Below are 20,299 nucleotides of genomic sequence, written 5' to 3' on the forward strand. Positions count from 1 at the left end.
GTGGGAAAAAAGGTCATGTAGTGGCTAGTTGCTGGCAGAAGAGAGATGGCAAGCCGCCAGCTCCTGATTCTCGCATAGGAAAGACCAAAGCTAAGTTTTTCTCAGCCGGTAGCGAAAAGAAAGAGGGTCCTGGAGTGCCTAATAATAGGGTAATACCTGAGCAGTTTCTGAAGAAGACAGTCAATCAGGTGGGGCCTGTTGTGGATAGGTGGGGCAATCAGGTGGGGCCTGTTGTGGATTCTGAAAAGAGCAGAGATGAGAAACAGTATGAGGCTATGATTGCTGACATAGCCAGAAACAATTTCCAGCAATATCCTATGTAATGGATATGATTGATTTGATGTATAAATCTCATTCTAGGATGAAATTTATAGATCGTTCTTTTATTCATATTCATTATATAGGCTATAGTACTGTAAATAGTTAATTTTGCTGTCTTGTATTTACATTATTGCTTTCAACTTTATAAAGCATTACTGTCTTGTTTATTCGTCAGTCAAGGTGTGATCGTGTTAATGAAAACATTATATATATATTTATATATATATATATATATCTACTATATATTATTTTTTGATAAGTACCTATGCAAGGTTGAATACTTCGAGAGGTACTTACCTGTATAAAAAAAACTTGGAGTGTAGCTGTGTGATGCTGGTAGTTTGGGAGATGTACAGGATTTCATAAATTGAACAGTATGTTGGCGGCTGGTGACAGATGAGGGGCTGACTGCTGTGTAGTGGAATGATGTATATCTAAAATATATGGATATATTAATTATAATGACTAGTGTTTTCAAGAGATTGTGAAGTTTTTGAAGATAACGAAAATGCCTATTTGTGCGGATTTAGAATTTCTTGTGCCTGGGGCTGATATTCCGGTGAAGGAGTTAGGAATTATTGATACGGGAAATAATTTTAATTCTTTGATATCTAGAGAAATTCTTGATAAACATGGAGTTGAGTTTTGTCCTGCTAAATTATCAGCATATTCAGTAGATTTAAAGAAAGTTAATATTATTGGATATGTTGAGTTGAAATTTAGATTTGCTGGAACTCAAGCTGTGTTTACGGAGATATTTTATGTACCTGAGGTGACGAGTAGGTTGGTAAATCTTGGATCTGATTTCCTGAAAAAGAATAAAATTAATATTTGTTTGGATGAAGATAAGTTTGAATTTTGTGGGGAATCTGTTCCTATTAATTCCTGTTTACAGAAACAGGTGGTGGCAGAGATACAGAAAATTCCTATTTTGTCCGGACGAATGAATTCTGAAATTCCATCTAAACCTACCTTGCCAGGGATAAAGGAGGGGGGTGGGTTTGGAGAGTTATATTCAACGAAGTATAATGTGAAGTTGCTGGATAAAACTATTTTTTATCCTGGAGGATCTACCGCTGTGGTGCATGTGACTGGATTAAAGAATGATGGGCTTTGGTACGTGTCCCCTAATTCTTCTAAGATGACAAGTGGCAATGGGATTATGATTATTGAGGGGGTGTATCAGCCACGGAAAGATGGGTCCTGTGTGGTTAATGTGGTTAATGCGTCAATAAAACCTATTACCTTGCTGAGAAATGTGAAGATGGGGCATTGTTTCATCATGGATAATCAAGATGTTACCTGTAATAAAACAATTAATGAATTGGATAAGCCAGAAAAGTTGTCGGGGCAAAAATTGCATGAACGGGTACAGTTTATTATTCAAAAATTGAAGTTAGATGAAAACCAGATGATTAAGGAAAATCCAGAATTGAAACCCAGGATTATTAAAATTTGTTTGGAAAATTTTGATATCTTTTCAATGAATGATTCAGATATTGGTGATTGTAGATTAATGACATATAATATAGAATTGTTACCTGGAGCTAAACCTGTGAAGGCCAGAAATATTCCTTTGAATCCAGAGTACGATGCTAAATTGAAGGAACAGTTGACCAAATGGCTGGATGCTGGCATTATTGAGGAGGGTTTCTCGGATTGGTCCAGTCCTATCTTTGCTGTGAAAAAGAAGGCTGCACCTGGAGCAGAGGCTAAGTTGAGGTTTGTCATCGATTTCCGCAACCTCAACAACGTGACTAAGCGGGTGGCGTGGCCGTTGCCACTGATCTCGGATAATTTGACGAAGCTGGGTTCTGGCAAGGTGTTCAGTACTCTTGATTTGACAGCTGCCTACCATTCGATGACTATGGATGAAGACTCTAAACCGTTAACAGCTTTTAGTGCAGCAAACAGGATGTATTTGTTTAACAGGTTGCCATTCGGGTTGTGTAATGCACCCAGCCTGTTCTGTGCTCTGATGGATAAGGTGCTGTCTATCTTGCCAGGTATGTATGGATTCTGTATCAGCTACTTGGACGATCTGATCGTGTTTTCATCAAGTCCAGAGGAACATGTAGAGCATCTGCAGGCACTGTTTCAAGTTCTTCGGCAGGTCAACCTGAAATTAAATTTAGATAAGTGTGATTTATTGACTAGAGAATGCCATTATTTGGGACATATTATTAGTGCCGATGGATTGAAAATGAATCCTGCATATCTGGAACGGATTAAGGATTGGGGCAAGCCTAGAACAGGGAAGGAGTTGCAGAAATTTTTGGGATTTACTAATTATTACAGAGGATATTTTGCTGATTATGCCAAGAGGTCGTGCATGTTGGATAGTCACAGGAATGACACTATAATAAAGTGGACAGAAGAGTTGAACAGAGTATGGACTGAATTTATGGAAATGTTCAAGACTGAAATGTGTAAAGGCTATCCTCAATGGGATAATCCTAATCTTTTTATTGTGGATGTAGATTATAGTTCTCAGTATTTTGCAGGGATTATTTCGCAAGAACAGGATGGTGTGGAGAGAGTGTTTGGTGTCTGTAGTAAGAAGTGTAATGCTGCAGAACAAAATTATCCTTCCTATAAAGGAGAATTAGGTGCATTAGTATATGCATTAAAGAATTTTTTACACTTTTGTAGGTTTCGTGAGTTTTTGGTTCGGACAGACAGTATTTCACTAGTGCATTATAAACGTTGGGCTAAAGGATCAATAAACGGTGTCACCTATCGATGGATAACTTTCTTGCAAAGTTTTGACTTTACAGTTATCCATCGACAGGGGACTAAGCATGTGAACGTAGATTATTTGTCGAGAACTGAGTTAGATTGTAAGAATCATCGACTGAAGGATTGTCAGGAGTGTAGAGAGACAGATAATAAAATTTTGGATCCTTACCTGGATGATTCACCATTTCTGGATCAAATCTACTCTATTATGCAGGTACATTCTGCAGAGGATGAGGCGGATGTTGAGTTTGTCTGGCAAAGTAGTCTTCAGCAGGACGAGATCCTAAATGAAATAAGGTTATGGATATTGGAAAGGAGACAGTTGTCGTCTTATGAGAGGGCGGAGTTATCGGGCAGAAAAGAACTATTGTACAATCTTATTGGCCACATGTATGTGCTAGAGGGGGTTGTAATTTTCAGACAGCCTTTGGCCGAAGGGGGTTTCGTCGAAAGGCCTGTAGTGCCTCTTTCTTTATACAATGATATATTTGATTCAGCTCATGGTGGATATGGTTCTGGACATAGAGGTGTGCAGGAGACAATACGTAAAATAAATGAGAGATTTTTTATGCCTGGCGTGAACAAGTTTGTGGAATCGAGAATACGAAGTTGTATTACATGTTTGAAAAAGGCTGGAAGTAATCCTAAACATGTTTCACCTATAACTCATTCTGTTCAAAGTAGTGAAGTTTTTGCTAATATGTCCGTAGATCTGGTTGGACCTTGGACTCCATGTTATCATCAGGGACAGACGGTTAAATTTGTCCTAATCATGGTTTGTCTATTTTCTAGATATGTTTTTACATGTCCGTTGGTTGATGCTAAAACTGAAACAACTGTAAAGGCTATATTGGAAAATTTTGTACCTACCTATGGTTTATTTAGAGCTTTGAGATCGGATAGAGGTACAAATTTTACAAGCAATGTGTTTAAAGGCGTGATGAAAGGATTGGGGGTGGATACTGTCCTAATTCCTCCCAGGAATCCAAATTCGAATCCTGTAGAGAGGCAAAATCAAAGTTTGTATGCTGCTTTGAAAGTAGATGAAAATCATGGAACAAAGGACTGGGCTAAAAAATTACCTTTGGCTACGTTAGTGATTAACTGTTCCAAGAGTACTAGAACTGGATATTCTCCATTTTTTCTGGTTTTTGGTCGGCAGCCACGTATTCCTCTCGATTTCCTATCACCAGTTCCGTCTGCTGAATCTTCATCCTCGCGGTCGTATTTGGAATTTCTGAAAAATATGGAGGATGTAATTAAGAGAATTTCTACAAAATCCAAGTTATATTTAGAGGTTCAAAATAAACACAGAGTACAGAGGGAAGCATTAAGAGTTACAGATGTTTGTTATGCTTTCTTTAATATTGTAAAAACTGACGTGTCCAAGAAATTACAGTCTTTCTATGGAGGGCCTTTTATTGTGGTTAAGAAATTTTCGGATGCATTGTATGAGTTGGCACCTTTTGGGAATAATCCCATCAAGAAAAATCAGGTTGTAGCTAGGGATAAAATTCGAAAAATTCATGCTCGAACGGAAGTTCTAGGGGAGGAGGTTAATTTTAACGTTTTTCCTTTACCTGAAATTTGTCCGTCCGATGAGATATTTTTGGAGGTTGACAATATGCCTGTAGAGAAAGAAACTGTAGAGGAGAGAGAGAGTGAAGATGTTGTGTATTTGTCATCTGAAAATGATGGTTTTGAGTTGGCAGAGGAAAGACAGAGTGACGAGATTCAGGAGAAGGAGAGTGAGGTTGGGGTTGATAATGACAGAGTTTCAGAGAATGAGAATAGAGAAATTATACCTGTAGGTGAAGGAGTAGAGGTGGGAGTGACAGATGAATCTGTGGTGCCTGCTCCTGTAGCTGAGGGTAATTTTGACGAGGTTGAGCTTCCATCGGAACAATCGTTTTTGACTACGGCGCCGCCACAATCTTCACCTGAAAAATTGGTTACAATTAAGAAAAGTGGATCACGGGTGGCGAAATATTTATGGGACACTGGGAGGAGGTTAAGATCTCAGGTAGGGGGTCCTGTGGTACATGTTCAGATAGGAACTCGAGGACGGAGAAAGTAGGGAAAGGAGAGCTGATAATAATTATTTTTGAGAAAAAAAAAAATATTATTAAAATACATATAAATATTTTAAAAAAAAAAAAATATATTATAATAAGAGTTCATGAATTGTTATTTGATTATTTTAATAACAAATATGTGCTGACAAAGCTAGTAGGTAGAAAGTTGCCCTGCAATGAAAGGCTAAATCAGTTGATATTTGCGGGTGAATTGGTGAACAGTTATCAGCTAATAATGTCTGGTCATAATAATAAATTTAAATCAGGTAAATATTTTTTAATTTGGGGATTGTGTTTGTTACCTTGTGGTGCTGATGTGATATCTGTGCAAGTAAAGGAGTGTGTTGGCGACGGTCCTGAGTTGAGGGCTTCAGAATGTACAGTATTTGGTCAGCATGAGTTTAATGGAACAGTCAGCGGTCATCTGTTAAAAAAAGTTGGAGTGAGATTTTTGCCCGCGGTACAATGTCACGTCGACAGAACGGTTCACACCTGGTATTGCGGCAAATATAGCCATCTACATTTAGGGGCACCAGCTGTTGTTAGTAGTGATGAGTTAATTTCTAGTGAAGATTGTAAAAGGATGGAGGAACAGAGGGTGTTAGACATAGATGGACGACGGTTGCCTGTAGCGTTTTATGACCGGTCACTGACTTATTTCATAAATGGTAGCATCCTGTATGATGATATGATGACGTATGGGATTGACCCTCAGTGCAGAGGAGATGGTATTTATTTAAATAATACCTTTGTGCCTAATACTTTTCAAGAAGTTCAGATTACAAGTTATTTGAAAAATATACAAATTTCAATGTTACCTGATAACAGTTGTTTTCTTGAGGACCAGTTCATTGGGGCACACTGTCTGGAGTCTGATCTGCGGCTTGGGCTTGATCGAGTGATAGTTCACAATAGATCACAGGAAGATAGACGTTATTTTAGTTATTTTCGGACTGTTGAAATTGTAAATTTAACTTTGTTTACATTTTCTAATATGGCGGATGATGCTAATAATCAGGGTGGCCAAAGTTGGTTGGCGATTTCTCCACAGTTTTCGTTGGGATTAAAACTGGGGAAAAAAGTGGAGTTTTCTGACTTTCTGACTGATTTGCATTATTTTCATACCAACGTTCCTGATGTAGTTTTGTGGATTACAACTGCTAAAAAGAATTTCTTTCCTTGGATGCGAAAAAAAGAGGAGGATGGTGCTTTATTATTACAGTTAACTTCTTCCTATCATCAAGTGGAAAGGATTTTACAGGCAGAACAGGGGTGTTGGGAGAATAATTTGTTTCATTCCAACATCAAGCAAGTCGGAAATTTGTTGGTACAACATCTGGGGGAGATGGAGCTTGTGTCTGTATGTAAAAAAAGATGGTTGAATGTGACTATAGGAGCAGATTTGCCGTGTTATCTTGGTCATTTTTCTCTGTTTATGGATGATAGAATTGTTGCTGTAGAACCATTCACAAGATTAGTTAAAAATGTTTCCTTGTTAATGGTTGTCGAGTGTAGGAAAAATCCAGTATTCGTGAGAGTTAAACCTGGATTATATCTAGGCAATAAGGGGGCAGGAATGCAGCTGGTTCAGACTAAACGGCTGGAGGATAGTTGGTTGAAGGTACCATTGAATTTTGAGCATCTGCTGGATAAGGGAGAGAAAGGACAGGTGTTGGAGTCTGTGGAAGAGGCTAAACTTTCGGAATTGGCTGCTAATTCAAATGCGTTTGTTGTAGAGGTGACAGAAGATTGGTTTGTACATTTGTATAATTCCTCAATTGATTGGTTGACTAATAGTTGGCAGCATTTTGTTATGGCGGTGATGGGTGCTGCTGGGGTGGTTATTGGATTGCTGTGTGTTGGTTGTCTAGGCAGACTGTGTAATTGCGTCAAATTTTCGCGTTATCGGGAAAACAGTAATTAAAATTTGGCATCCCTGATAAATATAATTTATGTAAAGTATTTCGTTTTGAATGTCGTCTTATATATGAAAAATGTTAAAATATTAAAATATTAAAATGTTAATATTTAATTATTGATTATTATCAGGAAATGGAGATGGAAACGAAAGGCGGTATCAGCGGCCGTCTGCCCCACCTCGGCGGGAGGAGCGTGAACCGTCTGTTGAGATGTTGGAAGCTGGCAGATCTAATCGGCGGCATGTTGTGTATAGAAGAGATGACAGGAGGCAGTATGATGTAGAATCCCCCAGGTATGAGCCTGGATATGATGATGAGGACGATGTTGGCAACGTGAGTCTTGAAGTTGAGCTTGATTCCAGGGATCGTCTGCCCAGTGATCAGAGTGGTTCGGAGATAGACAGTTGGACTGAGCCTACTACGGACAAGCCTGAAAAGGTGGCAGATACTGGTTCTGGTGATGGACGGCGCAGATTTGGTAAGTTTGTGCCAAATCAGGCTGCTGGGTCGGTCAGGTCTAAGGGAGCCAGCAAGGCTTATGATGATGCTGGGGAAGGTACTTCCAGAAGGGGAGCCAGCAATGCTTATAATGATGCTGGGGAAGGTACTTCCAGAAGGGGCGTGGTCAAGCGGCCTGCTGGGGCAGATTCTCTTGGGCCTAAACAAAAGAGGGAGTTACCAGATTTACGTGCTGAGGTTGAGAGAAATAAGGCTGAGCGCAAGAATGACAAACGTGGCTTGGCGCCGCTCAGTGATGAAGATATAGGTAAAATCAGTAATTCTGTTGCTGTGACTCTAAAGCCTATGATTGAGGAAAAAATTCGTGAAGCTGTAAGAGAATCAGTCAAAAGTTTGAACACTGCACAGAAACTTTGGCAGACGGACAGTCATAATCGGATTAAAGATATGTTGGCCTCGCATAAGAGGGATCTAATGGACTGTATAAGGAAGGTAGATACAGAGATGCAGCAAATGGTGGCTACTACTGCACAGCAAAAGACTTCTTATATGGTACAAAGTGTACAGACAGCAATGACTGATAATTGGGAAAGTAGTTCAGCCAAGTTGGGACAGCAGGTGAGCCAACAAGTGGAAAGTGTTTTGGCAGGACAGGGAACTAAGGTTCAAGAGGCTATTACTGAGATGGCGAAAAAAGAGGCTGAAGTGCAAAGGCACCTGTCCAATATTTTTAGTGAGCTTAGCGAGATCCGGCGCAGAATAAACAATGACTTACCGGCGGCGTCATATTGGCAGTTGCAGCAGGCTGGAACTTCTGACGGTGCTGGGGCTGGCAACGGAGTGATGATGGTCTCGGGAGGTGTTCAGGTCACTGGTGGCGTTGAGATGGAAGTGGCAATGTCGGCAGATGGGCCAGCGGTTGCTGCAGAGGTGGCTGTTGCGAATGATACCGCCTCAGCGGTAAATGATGCTGTGATGGTGGCTGTAGGAGGGCCTGTAACTGCTGCAGCGAGTAATGCTGTCATAGCGGCAACAGTGGGCGTTTCGGCTGAGGTTGGTGAAGGAGAGGAAGGACTGGAGGCCGGGGTTAATTTCGATGTAGGTTCACCCAGTGAAGACATTGATCCTAGTTTATTGGATCAACCTGATGGATGGTGAAACCATGCTTAGCTGGATGGTTTCAGAAGGGGGTAAATGTCATATATTTATGTTGTGATGTCATATATTTAAGTTTGCAGACCATATGTTAATTGTTACTCTTAATTGCTCTTTAATTGCTCTCAGAAAGAATAAAGAGAAAATATATTTAAGTCAGTTGATATTGAGAGTCCTAACACAGAACATTACCTGGTTTGGGTTCGAGTCTTTATTAAGACCAATACAGCTATTTACAGACATCCTACTACTTTAGATAGTTTGCATAGGCAGATATTCTACCCCTTCAAAGTGCATAGTTAATTAATACATTGTATTAATTAAACAGACAGTCATCCTGTTGTTTGGTGTCCTGATATACAGACAGACATCCTGCTACTTCAGAACTATCCAGCTTTGAATAATCAGTAGTTTTGACTTATTAACATATTTAATCATTTCTAAATATAGTATCAATATATAATCTTATTTACTCAAAAACTGCATTTAATCCAATATAATAAATACTTAAAAATCTGTTTGCATTTTGAATTGAACATTAAGTCTACTCTATCATTAACTTATGTAAGTCTGTCTATATCACAGTACAATTAAAACGTTCGTTTGTCGATTTTTTACGAAAACGTGCTTAATTTTGAATCTTAGGTAATTCTGATTTACATACCGCACGAATTCGTATGTTCTACGATTTCTTTTCCATTCTGATTATAGAAATTCGCAAAATTTGCTAAATTTAAACTTCGGAAATATGGCTGAATCGTACCGCAACTTTCTTAACAGAGTGTTCAAATGAAACTACCAATCTTCAAGAATCTTGTTTTTTCATGAGTTTTTATAATTACACGCAAAAAACATCAATCGATATGCGGACGTCGAATTATTAAAATCTTAGATAACAACATCATCACCTTGCTTGGTGTAAAACCAATTGAAATTCCGTGGAACCTTATAATCATAAAGATCACGAGTCCGATTGCAATAACCTTGAAGGTTTTAATCGATTACATGGCTGAAATTGACAAAACTAATATATTTTATTCACCTAGGTAAAAAACTTCCCCAATTGAAATGAAAAAGTATTTATCTAAGAAATCGCACACAGTTAAACATTTAAGATCTACAGACACACATTCAACTACTCTGGATACAAAAATAAACAGTTTATTTTAGGAAGGCTGGTTCACAACTTTATTAAACTAGAAATATAATCAAATGTTTTTGATACTAGTCAATAACTCATGTGGTGACACATCTAGATGGCACGATATTCCTCCTCGTGTCGATTGATATCTTGAAGCATAGTAGACAGCTCGGCAGCCTGTGCGGCAGCTGACCTGTCAGCAGTAGGGCGACAATGACGCAGGTTAGCCTCCACCCAGCCATGGTGGTATAAGCACCTGGTCAGTGCCCTTTTTAACTCGATATCCTCAGTATTTGTTGCTCTACTAAGCATTTCCTCCTTTATTATATCCATACGACTTTGCAAAGCATTGTACAACTCCTCGTTGACGGCGAATGACATTTTAACTCTATACTAGTGAACAGTATATGTCTAACTCTCGACTTAGTAAATGAAACTAGTTTCCTACAACTAGTTGTGACGAACAAACAGTCAACCACCACGGGCACACGTGGCCTAACCAACCAACCATATAATTATCTTCTAAAAAACCACTTTCAGTTACAGGGAGAAAAGAATAAGTAAATTCGTCTGAGCAGAAGCTATAACGGCCGGGGATGAAATAATATCTTAATAATCTAATAAATATAAATGCAATGATTTAAAAAACTGCCGTTATAACATGATATTTATGATATGTCATTGGGCGCGTGAAACGGCTTTTCCCATAGTCGATTACAAACGAGAAACGGATCTAAGTTGCTGCTGAATGAGCCTAGTCTAAGATATTTTCCAAATATGGCTGAAATTGAAACCGAGACCGCGAACTGCTGGTCGTGTAAACGCTGAATTATTTCCCGAGAAAAATCTATAAATTTTACTAATGAAAAAATTCATAAAATAAATGACTAACTCATTATTATTGTTTCACTTATATTAATTTTCTTGAACATGAAAAACATAAATATATTATTACAAGTATTGGGATGACTGTGATATATATAAAGAGGCTGTGATGACTGTATTGTTTTGCACTGGTATAAAAAACTTGTTTGAAACGCTTACTGATTGAAAATAATGCTCATAGATTATATACTGGTTTGCACGTTATATCATAAAAAATTTTCGTAAAATTCCTATTATCATTAAGATATGGATTACTTCCAAAAATCAGAAATAAATTGTAACATGATTTGGATAACATAAGTTTCAAATTCCTGACATGACTAATATAACAGGTACTAGATTTAACACAGTATGAATTTTCAATAGATATAATCCTTTGTATCTTTTATGGTAATATTGTTAATTGAGACTGAAAAAACCGATAACTTGTCGATGAAAATATCCGACAACGCATGTCACGCTTCGAATGTGGTCAAATTATGTTATTCGAAACAGAATTATATCGTTAACCGCCGCCAAATCCTATGACAACCTTAATATCTTGACTAATCTTGAAATTCCATGATAAAACACAAAGGACATAACCTATAAGGTCGAATATTACATAAAATAATAATTAATACTTAACGGAAAACTTATTTGTTTGGCTAAAACCAAGAACGAAAAGCGTCAGTGTTTCTTGTGAAACGTGTGTCGACAATGCTGTCGTCGACGAATCTCGCCGTTCGCTGTCCTCCTGTGAACGGAGAATTTATCACAATATTGTGAAAAAGCCCAGCTCTATTTGTGTGGCCGTTTATCACCGGCTGGCATGGGAATAATCTTTGGGCTGCCGACACGGGCCTGTCCTGTGGCCGCTGTGTTATAATGTCCTCATGTCTGCTTGGGGACGGATGCCGCGAGACTTGGGGATGGGAGGTCGACCTAGGATTTTGCGCCCCGCGATAAATTGGTTGACCGGAGTTCCGCGCAAAATCCGTTATTTGTGGATCGTCCTGCATTGTAATGCACCGCGACAAAGCCATTTGATATGGCTCCGTCATCTGTCGGTACATACGGGACATCTCAATCGACCGCCACTTCCCCTTATCCCTCAACGCCTCGTCCGACAAGCCGGCTTCGCACGCTGCGGAAACCCCGGACATTTTACAGGACTTTCTGCCCACAGGGCCGAAATATCCTACTTGACGGCATAACTGCGTGATATCATTCAATAAAGTCTGTGGCGAGAGTTGATACCTGCCGTCAGCTACAATTTGTCTACCTCCTGGCAGCCACATGGTTGAAGATCTACAGAACAAGAAATTTTCATCCAGTATCCCTTCCCCCATGAACTGGAATCCACATCTGCGATAATACTTCTTAATCAGCGCCACCGGGCACATATCTCCGCCCTCTGATGCCAACAGGTTTGTACAACCTTCATGTTCTTGGTCATTCTTCCTCTTGGGGTAGATCACTCGCAGAACTTCCACCCCGCCGATTTGATCTTGGCTTATATGGCAAGCCCTCACTTGATCAAGATCGGCGAGACGAGTGAATGTATGGAACTGCAAAATTATTGCCACCGTCGCTCGGAAAAATGGCAGCGGAATGTCCCAGATGGAGTCATAGTCGTAGACTATCTTGCGCATGATTGCCGTGAGAACGCCCTTAGGAATGGGCGTGGCTTTTCTGACGGGGGCGCGTTCCACTGCTGCCCTTCTCACCGCTCCTTCTAACAGCCGCGACACACGTTGTGAAAATTCCGAAACAGGCTGATCTATTATGTATGACCATGCCTTCAAACTTCCACAAACCTGTTTGAGGAAGGAGTAAGGCTTCCTTATATCCTCCAGATAATGGATGAAGTCCTGCAACACCCTCTCCTGGAACGTGGTTGCAGGCAGATTCCTCTTGCGCAAGTAGGCAAGAAATACCTCCACTACTTGGGAATGCATGCTCGTGGTAGACTGGGCGCGGGACGACGTATATAATTTGGCATCTCGATTCTTTGTTGGCGACAAATTCAGACCTCGCGCTGCTTTCATGATTCTCAGAGCTGGCCTCTGTGAAATTCGAGCAGGAAGACCCTCTCCGACTAAAAATATAGATTAAATTAACCGTAGGTTTGTATAAAGCGAAACTTCGTACGCATTAAAAACCTCTTATAGAGACAGTTATGCAGCTATTTGAATGAAAAGAAAAAATATGTGTCGAAACCGCCCATTGTACATTAACAAATTTCTTTGTTTGTTGTATCATAAATCTGAGACTAAAAGACTATCAATCCTAACGCCGAAAAAACATTCGATTTCTGCCTTTACTACCCGATTTTATATCATTTGACAACTATACTTGCCTCTCATAGGTCTTTGTTGTCCTCTGACTCGGTAAGCTGGATCAAATCCGGCGCGACCCATTTTATACTGATTTCCGCGGATTCCTCTAATATAAAATCTGAAATGGGTATACAAATTGAGAATTCAAATAACAAATTTCCGAGAAAAACTCGTTTAATTTGTAAAAAATCAGTGTGCACATATATGAAATCCATTCGGAATCAACTAAAAAAGACCAAATATTAAGATTGTAAAACCCATTTCTTGAACAGCCAACAAATATATATCAAATTTTCAGAGTGTATCACAGACTAGAATAATTTTCAAATTGCACTTTCATGGAAAGACCGAATGTTTGACAAATACATAAAAAGACATAAATGGATAATAAAAGTACTTGTGAAAACCAAAAAGTCCGAAACCAGCAGGGTTTCTCTTATAAGCATACATAATCTAATTTCGTCTAAACAACCTACTGAATTTAGAATAATGTGCCTAAATTGTATGTAAATATTTTGAAAATAAAAATGCTTCTCACGATCCTATGATTTCTGGACTTGAATGGTTAATGAATACTTTAGATTACAAATCAGATGTATACATGAATTAAAATAATTATATCTGCATAGAAATTGATATCATTTTATTGGGTACGAATGAAATATCTTCAAATCTTATTACATGTTTTGTTATAATGAAAATAGAATTATAACCTCCCCATATGATCTAATAAGGTCTTATCTGTATATTTACTAAATCTTGCCAAAGAAATATCGTAGCCCAATAAATATAACATTTCTATTAACTAATAAATGCACAACTCAGGTTTTAATCAAAAAAGCGATCATAGAAAAATTACACATTCCTTTAAACATGCAATCTGCTGCTTCTGATGTAAAAATGGTCTTAAACACAAAAATTCTTTTTATGAAAGACTTAAACCTTCCGGCTTCAATAAATTGCGACCAAAAACAAGCAGACTGCCATAAGGGAATAATAAAAACGGTAGTGGCGGATGGTATACTTAAAATTTTATGTAATGCTGGAACTATAACTTTGACCGGAGGGCATATGTACATGACGCGCTTATTATCCAGTTCTTGTATAAAAAAGTCGGTGCCTAATGCCGTTTTATCCGGTAACTTTGAATAAAACGCCGAACATTTTTTATTTGCCGCGCTGGCCATAAGATCGATATCCGGCATAACCATAAATTTCTCACATATTAAATTATAGTCCTCGAGAGCTACCGACCACTCGTCGGTGTTACTTACTTTAGATCCCTCGTCGGCAATTTTGAGCAACAACGTGCTCCTCCTCTGCCATACTGGCAAGAGAATAATATCAAATTGTAGCTGGACTAGCTTGATATTTATCACATGGCGCTGTAGAATTTCTACTCTAGAGCCGCGGTTCAAAATGCTGACTAAGCCGCGATTGTCCGTGCACCAAACCACTGTTTTGTGTCTATTTTGCTGGAGAAAGGACTCCTGTTCAAACATTTTAACAACTGCCAACAACTCACGCAGTGTACTGGACTGCTGCATTTCATCGTATTCGAAGGGAAACTCCTTTATAAAACGAAGTTGTTCTGCTTCAAATACATAAGCCCTAGATTCACTCGAATCAGAGACCATGATGGACTCTATTTGCGTGATGTCTAGCGGATCTACAGCTTCCAGCAAAACTGCCTGCTTCGCAGGTTGGATAATGTTGATGACAGCATTGCACTTGTTTACAGGTTGTCCGTTGAAACTAAAATAAAAACAAATAATATTGTAAATGTATAGCTCATATTTAAATGAACGTCAAAACTTAACCGAGGCTTAAAACAATACATTCGTAAGATGCCGGGAAAAAATATATGCACAACTGTGTCGGATTTGCAAAAAATTTTTTTTTTTTTTTTTGAAAACATTTCAAAAACTAAAAAACTCGAATGTACACACCTTATTAAGTAAACTTTCAACATTTCGAATTCTTGTAACATTCTATCGTTTATAACTAACGACCCGGACCATCCTTTCTCCTGAACAGTCAATCCAAGTGTCTGCTGACATGCTCTAGTCACCACTCTCATTATATTTCCATGAGAATGGAGAAGGTGACAACATACACCAAGGATATGTGCTAATTCTTTGGCCTGTATTACGCCAACCTTATCGGCTTTTGAAATTGCAGCGTTAATATCATTTGTAAGAATTATTATCTTCATTAGAGGGGCACTGATTCTCATGGAAATCGAGTCTAAATTGAAACCCAGGTAACACAAAGAAGTGGCAGGCCCGACACATTTCGATAAATTTAACGTCCAGCCTGTGCTTTCGAACACGAATTTTATGAACTTAAGGCTAGCCAATCCTTTAATCTTAGACAAGGCTGAATTGAACGAGTCATCGACAAATGTCGATAAATCGATGCCTCGAGCGTGGCAGAATCTTCGTATGGGGACTATCAGAGAATTCATTATGTATGTGGCTGGACCTGACAAAAAATATTGCATTCTTATGGATCAATTTGAATAAATACGTATAGTTCAATTTGACGCCCGATCGTTTCTTAAGAAAAACGCTACCAAAATGTAAAAACAAAAAATATACATTCGTTTTTTTTTGGTTTTCAGCATGCATGAAGCTGTCAAATACATTTCATATTGTATTCATTAAACAATAGACATCGCTATCCTTATGCGTTTTAGCACTTGCGTATCGAAAATTTATGCCATTGATAGAATTAGAAAATGATAAAAATAACTAACCTGTGCCAAATGGCAGCGTTAAAAACTCATAGAACTCCCGCGTGCCGGAGGCGTTGACAACCGCAAAACCAAATAAACCACGGAACTCTGGATGTAATGCCAAATGGCAATACATCGCTGAGATGTCCAACACGGACATCCAGCAGCCGGGTGTAACTCTGGGAAGGACCATGGAGATATCCTCCATTTTCATAGATACTTTTCTTAAACAATCGTTCAGTGTACGCGACAGATCTAGACACTGGCGCAATTTCACGTTACCCTCACTATCCAATTTTGACGCCACCGTCAAAGGGTTTACAAAATAAGGTTTATAATCAACTTTTCTAACAATGTTTTCCTTAACCCATTTGTCTGTTTTTGCCTGAACAAATTGAATGTTTTGTAAAGCGCTCATATTGTTCCTGATATCTGTCGCCTCAGGAAGAGGAGTAACTATGTCCGGCTTATAACCGTATCTTAATAGTTCTAAAACTGAATCACTGGCGTTTAAAATTTGTTTATAAAATAATTGAGCCTTTGGATCATGGATCCCTCCTGCAACTGGACCAAAACCAAGGCCTTGCAACCGGTCAATTTCCTTGTCAATAAAAGCCGCAAAATCTTGGTCAGAAATGTCACTTAAAGAATTTACGACTAAGTCACTGGTAACAATTTTTACAGAAATATTGTCGTCATTTTCAATATTACCATTGGAGTTAAAGTCAATAGAATTTGTGTCAGTTAAATTGTCGTCATCGAGCGGGGCGATAACATCGTCAATAAGGAGCTCCTCGGCTTTGGTGGATGGATATGCCGCTATGGCCGGAGAACTCGAAGCCTCGCTTCAGTCCTTTTTCTTAGGAGCTGTGCACTGAGAGGCTCTATGGCCTTGTTTCTGGCTGAAAATATAATAAAACATTAAAATTGGCTGAATTTAACAACTAAGAAACTCTCTGCTAAATGATAAGCTAAATTGCAAATATATTTTTTTTTTTTTTTTTGTTTAAAAAACTAAACGATGTATTTTTCGAAAAGAAACATTCTTGATTATTTATTTGGCATATTCATTGATTGCCCACGCAAAATCGAGATCCAACTATTATTACAACAAACTCAAATCGGCTGTAAATAAGATATATTAAAAAATTTTTGTCGCTTACCAATTGTGGCACGTGCCAGTGAAGCGTTTCGCAGATGGTCTGGCCTCCCGCTCTCTGTCCCGTCTGCGCTTCTCACTTTCTTCGTGCTCCTTGCGCAAGGTGTTTAATCTGGTTAGCCTCTCACCCTGCAGAACTTCACGGTTGTCGTTGCAGGCAAACTTGACAACCACAGAGGGGCTGTTTGTAAACGCCAAACTCGTGTAAAGGCTCATGAACTTAAGCAGCTCGATTGCCATAAGCGAGAACTCCATACTGCGATGCACGGCGGCGTGGGCCTCGGGGGGCAAATACATGTTATAAAGCTCGCGGACTGCGTCCTAAATTATAGTTTAAAACGTAACAAATTTTATAACACTTAAATGTTACTTAAATCAGATATGGTGATATACAACAATGACCTCAAATATTACATTGTACAGATACAATGCTCTAGTGCCTATTAAGATCTACAGCATTACGGATAAAAAACACATCTCAGTGCCACAATACTTGTGAAATTAAAAAATTGAAACTGCAAAATAGAATAAGGAACTAGAACTGCGAACGAGACTTTTTTATCGTATAATTGTAATAATGTTACCTCGATATTATTTTGGACAGATAATAGATCGAGACCAGTCTTCTGCATCAACCTCAAATAACTGGAGTCACGGCAATTCTGCGCGTTGACCTCAGTTATTTTTCCCAATCTGGTTTGTTGCGTGACGGCATAGTGTACTAGGCAGAAACTGGGCGGCTTTGTTTTTGTAGGCACACCTGCGACGAGTCTTCTGCTCGGCAACGCGACCATCTGCCACCCCTGGGGAAACGGCGTAGCCTGTTGAAAATTGGCCGCTTGAGATGCTTGTAAGCCAGTCCTCTGCTGCTGCTGAACTTGCTGTTGCTGGACGCTGCCAACACCATTGCTGGTCGATGGCTGAGAAGCGCTGGCGCTCTGCTGGTTTTTCTGATTTCTATCGCTGACTAGCATGCGAATTACGTCTATAAGAGCACTGTTTGGTACCTGACCCGAATTATCGACAGATAAAGGCCTGTCAGCCGCTGATCCTCGGTCATGACACGTACCACGTGGAGGCATGACAGGCTGAGCTGATTTTGTCGGCACTCTGGGTAGTTCCTCCGACCTATGGCGTATGCGTTCGCCGTTTTGCTGCGGTTGGGGCCTAGCTGCCGCGCCTCCTGCCATATATGGTGCCGCATTTATGTTAACATTACTAAAATTCATTGCCTGATTCTGAGATGGATAATGAACTGGACCAGGCCGGCACTGTGGGAGATGCTGAGGGTGTTGCTGTGCTACTCTATTAATATGATCATGCTGACCATATCTGGCCCTTTCTTGTTGAATGTACGATTGAGCCGCTGGAATGAGAGGTGTGGAAACCCGAAACGGTCTGGCTCCCATTGGTGCATCATCAGCTAGCATGGCCAACAAATCCGCTGGATCTCTTCCGTTTCCATCATTCATTCGATCCGCCTCCGCAATTTCATCCATCATAGGAGCTGGTTGTGATTCATGGAACTGCGCATGAGCGGCGTCAATCTGATCCTCTTGATCATGGACACTTTCGTCACTATCAACAGCGGGATCATCATCTACGTCCGCTGCTAAAAAATAAAAAACTATTTCAATTATCAATTTTCATTTATACATTGCAACTGCTATTTTGAATGGTTAAAGCTGAACAAAACATGTCCAACATGAAAATCCATGAATTTAGTCGACAGATTTGCAATCCAGCTAAAGTATATTTATATATTATTGTGCCTTAAACAAGTGTATGCACGAGTCGAAAAAATTTTAAAAAGCAAGAATTGATGTAACGTATATAACCATAGATCTATATCATGATACGTGACTAAAAGAAAAACTCTGAACTTAATAGCCAATGGTCTGTCAATTAAAATAATACCTGGAGATACAGGCTCGAAACCGTTTTCATCCTCAAACGCCGGCAATTCCTGGGCTATATCGCCCAAATGTGGCAACTGCATCTCATCCTCACCGTCGGCCATTTTATGTGTAAATATGCGCCGTATGAGATAGAAACAAAAAGGCTTATGATAAAAAATCTGAAAAATTTATATAAAATATAAATCAAAAAATCTAGAATGAACTCATATAAAATAAACGAAGCATTATGAGTAATAAATTAATATTTAAAAGAAATAAATCGAATCGACATTAAAAATGACCCTTATAACAATTTTTTAGGTTAAGTCTTATAGCATCCAATTTGAAATTTGAATCATAAAACTATCTATTATTGCCCTATCAAAAACCACGTGCATAAGAAAATCGGTGAATTATGAAAAGGAAAAATATAAAGAAAAAATGCTATAAAATTAAAAGATATTGATGAAAAATTTAAGGGAGTGGGAGGGAGGGAAAAATAAATTTTTAGAAAAAACTTAAACGATTAATATCACAAGCGACTTTGTAGCATAAACCTATGTTTCACTATCCTTTATTCTTTATTCTTTCACTTTTGTATTTAGATGTTGTTCGTTCAATGGTCAGATAAAGAATGAAGTAAAACAGCGAGCTTTCTCTCGGCCCCTGTAGTCCGAGTGTAAGTGTGTGTGTGCGTGTGTGTGTGTATGACTACTTGCTTTCGCGCTCAGCTTGACAACAACCACCCCTCGTGGTTTAATCTAAACTTGTACCGTTCCGTCTCACAATCTGCCTACCGCAATTGAGAAACTTATCTGGCCTGTACCGCCTTACGTAGAGTCCTCCTCTACTACCACTCAGTTAAGAGTATATAAACGTGCCTATACATCATTGTCGGCCCCTGCCGCTTCATATAGCCTGTATATCATTATAATGCACGAATCCGCCGCAAGAGGTACTCCCTCTATACTACGTCTCTCTACCGCCATCTAACGGCCGTAGCTGACAACTAAGGTTAATTTAATTTTTTTTCTGTCTGCTAGCTCTCCAGGCTTTCTATATCAGCCATTCTACTTTTTATTCAATACTACGAGCGAATTTTCTCACATAATTCGCTTAAGATCTCTCAAACTGTGTTACTTTAGACTTCTCATATTGACTTTTTATCCTTGTCTTTCCACGTTTCATTCCGAACGACCTGGGCCGCTTGCCAAAATGCTCCTAGAGACACGTTTAATGTATTTTTTGAAATTCCACCATATTGCACAACAAATACCAAATACCTGTTTTTACTTTGTCTTTGGAAGTAAATATTAGGGAGGGAAATAGCGAAGCCGCGGCATTCTATGCGCACACAGTTTATTTTTATCCATCACGAAACCTCGAATTATGTTGGAGGAGACATTGGGTTTTTAATAACCAGGAATCTAAAGGGATAAGACAATGGCCGATAAATTGATGTACATCTCCAATGGAGTTACAAACAATTA

At 39.1% G+C, this 20,299-nt stretch overlaps 3 protein-coding genes across 3 annotated transcripts; 1 reads left to right on the top strand and 2 right to left on the bottom strand.

The window, feature by feature from the left end:
* Positions 1–624: 624 nt before the first annotated feature.
* On the bottom strand, positions 625–2,092 carry LOC145307462 (uncharacterized). The gene is made up of 3 exons (XM_080149904.1): positions 1,863–2,092; positions 1,567–1,623; positions 625–1,129 (listed from the first exon to the last, which is right to left on the bottom strand). Exons 1-3 carry the CDS (start codon positions 2,050–2,052, stop codon positions 1,068–1,070), a joined length of 309 nt encoding a protein of 102 aa, XP_080006030.1. The 5' UTR covers positions 2,053–2,092; the 3' UTR covers positions 625–1,067.
* Positions 2,093–2,188: 96 nt separating this feature from the next.
* LOC145307538 (uncharacterized) lies at positions 2,189–8,671 on the top strand. Its single transcript, XM_080149996.1, has 4 exons — positions 2,189–5,027; positions 5,402–5,863; positions 6,278–7,006; positions 7,185–8,671. The coding sequence occupies exons 1-4, from the start codon at positions 2,189–2,191 to the stop codon at positions 8,669–8,671; spliced, it is 5,517 nt and encodes a 1,838-aa protein (XP_080006122.1).
* A 7,849-nt stretch (positions 8,672–16,520) lies between these two features.
* Positions 16,521–19,053, bottom strand: LOC145307120 (uncharacterized). The gene is made up of 4 exons (XM_080149473.1): positions 18,829–19,053; positions 17,496–18,523; positions 16,916–17,232; positions 16,521–16,654 (listed from the first exon to the last, which is right to left on the bottom strand). Exons 1-4 carry the CDS (start codon positions 18,929–18,931, stop codon positions 16,600–16,602), a joined length of 1,503 nt encoding a protein of 500 aa, XP_080005599.1. The 5' UTR covers positions 18,932–19,053; the 3' UTR covers positions 16,521–16,599.
* Positions 19,054–20,299: the final 1,246 nt, after the last annotated feature.

Source organism: Acartia tonsa, chromosome 15 (assembly GCF_053477335.1).
Source record: "Acartia tonsa isolate MP-2025a chromosome 15, ASM5347733v1, whole genome shotgun sequence".
Taxonomy (NCBI): Eukaryota; Metazoa; Arthropoda; class Copepoda; order Calanoida; family Acartiidae; genus Acartia; species Acartia tonsa.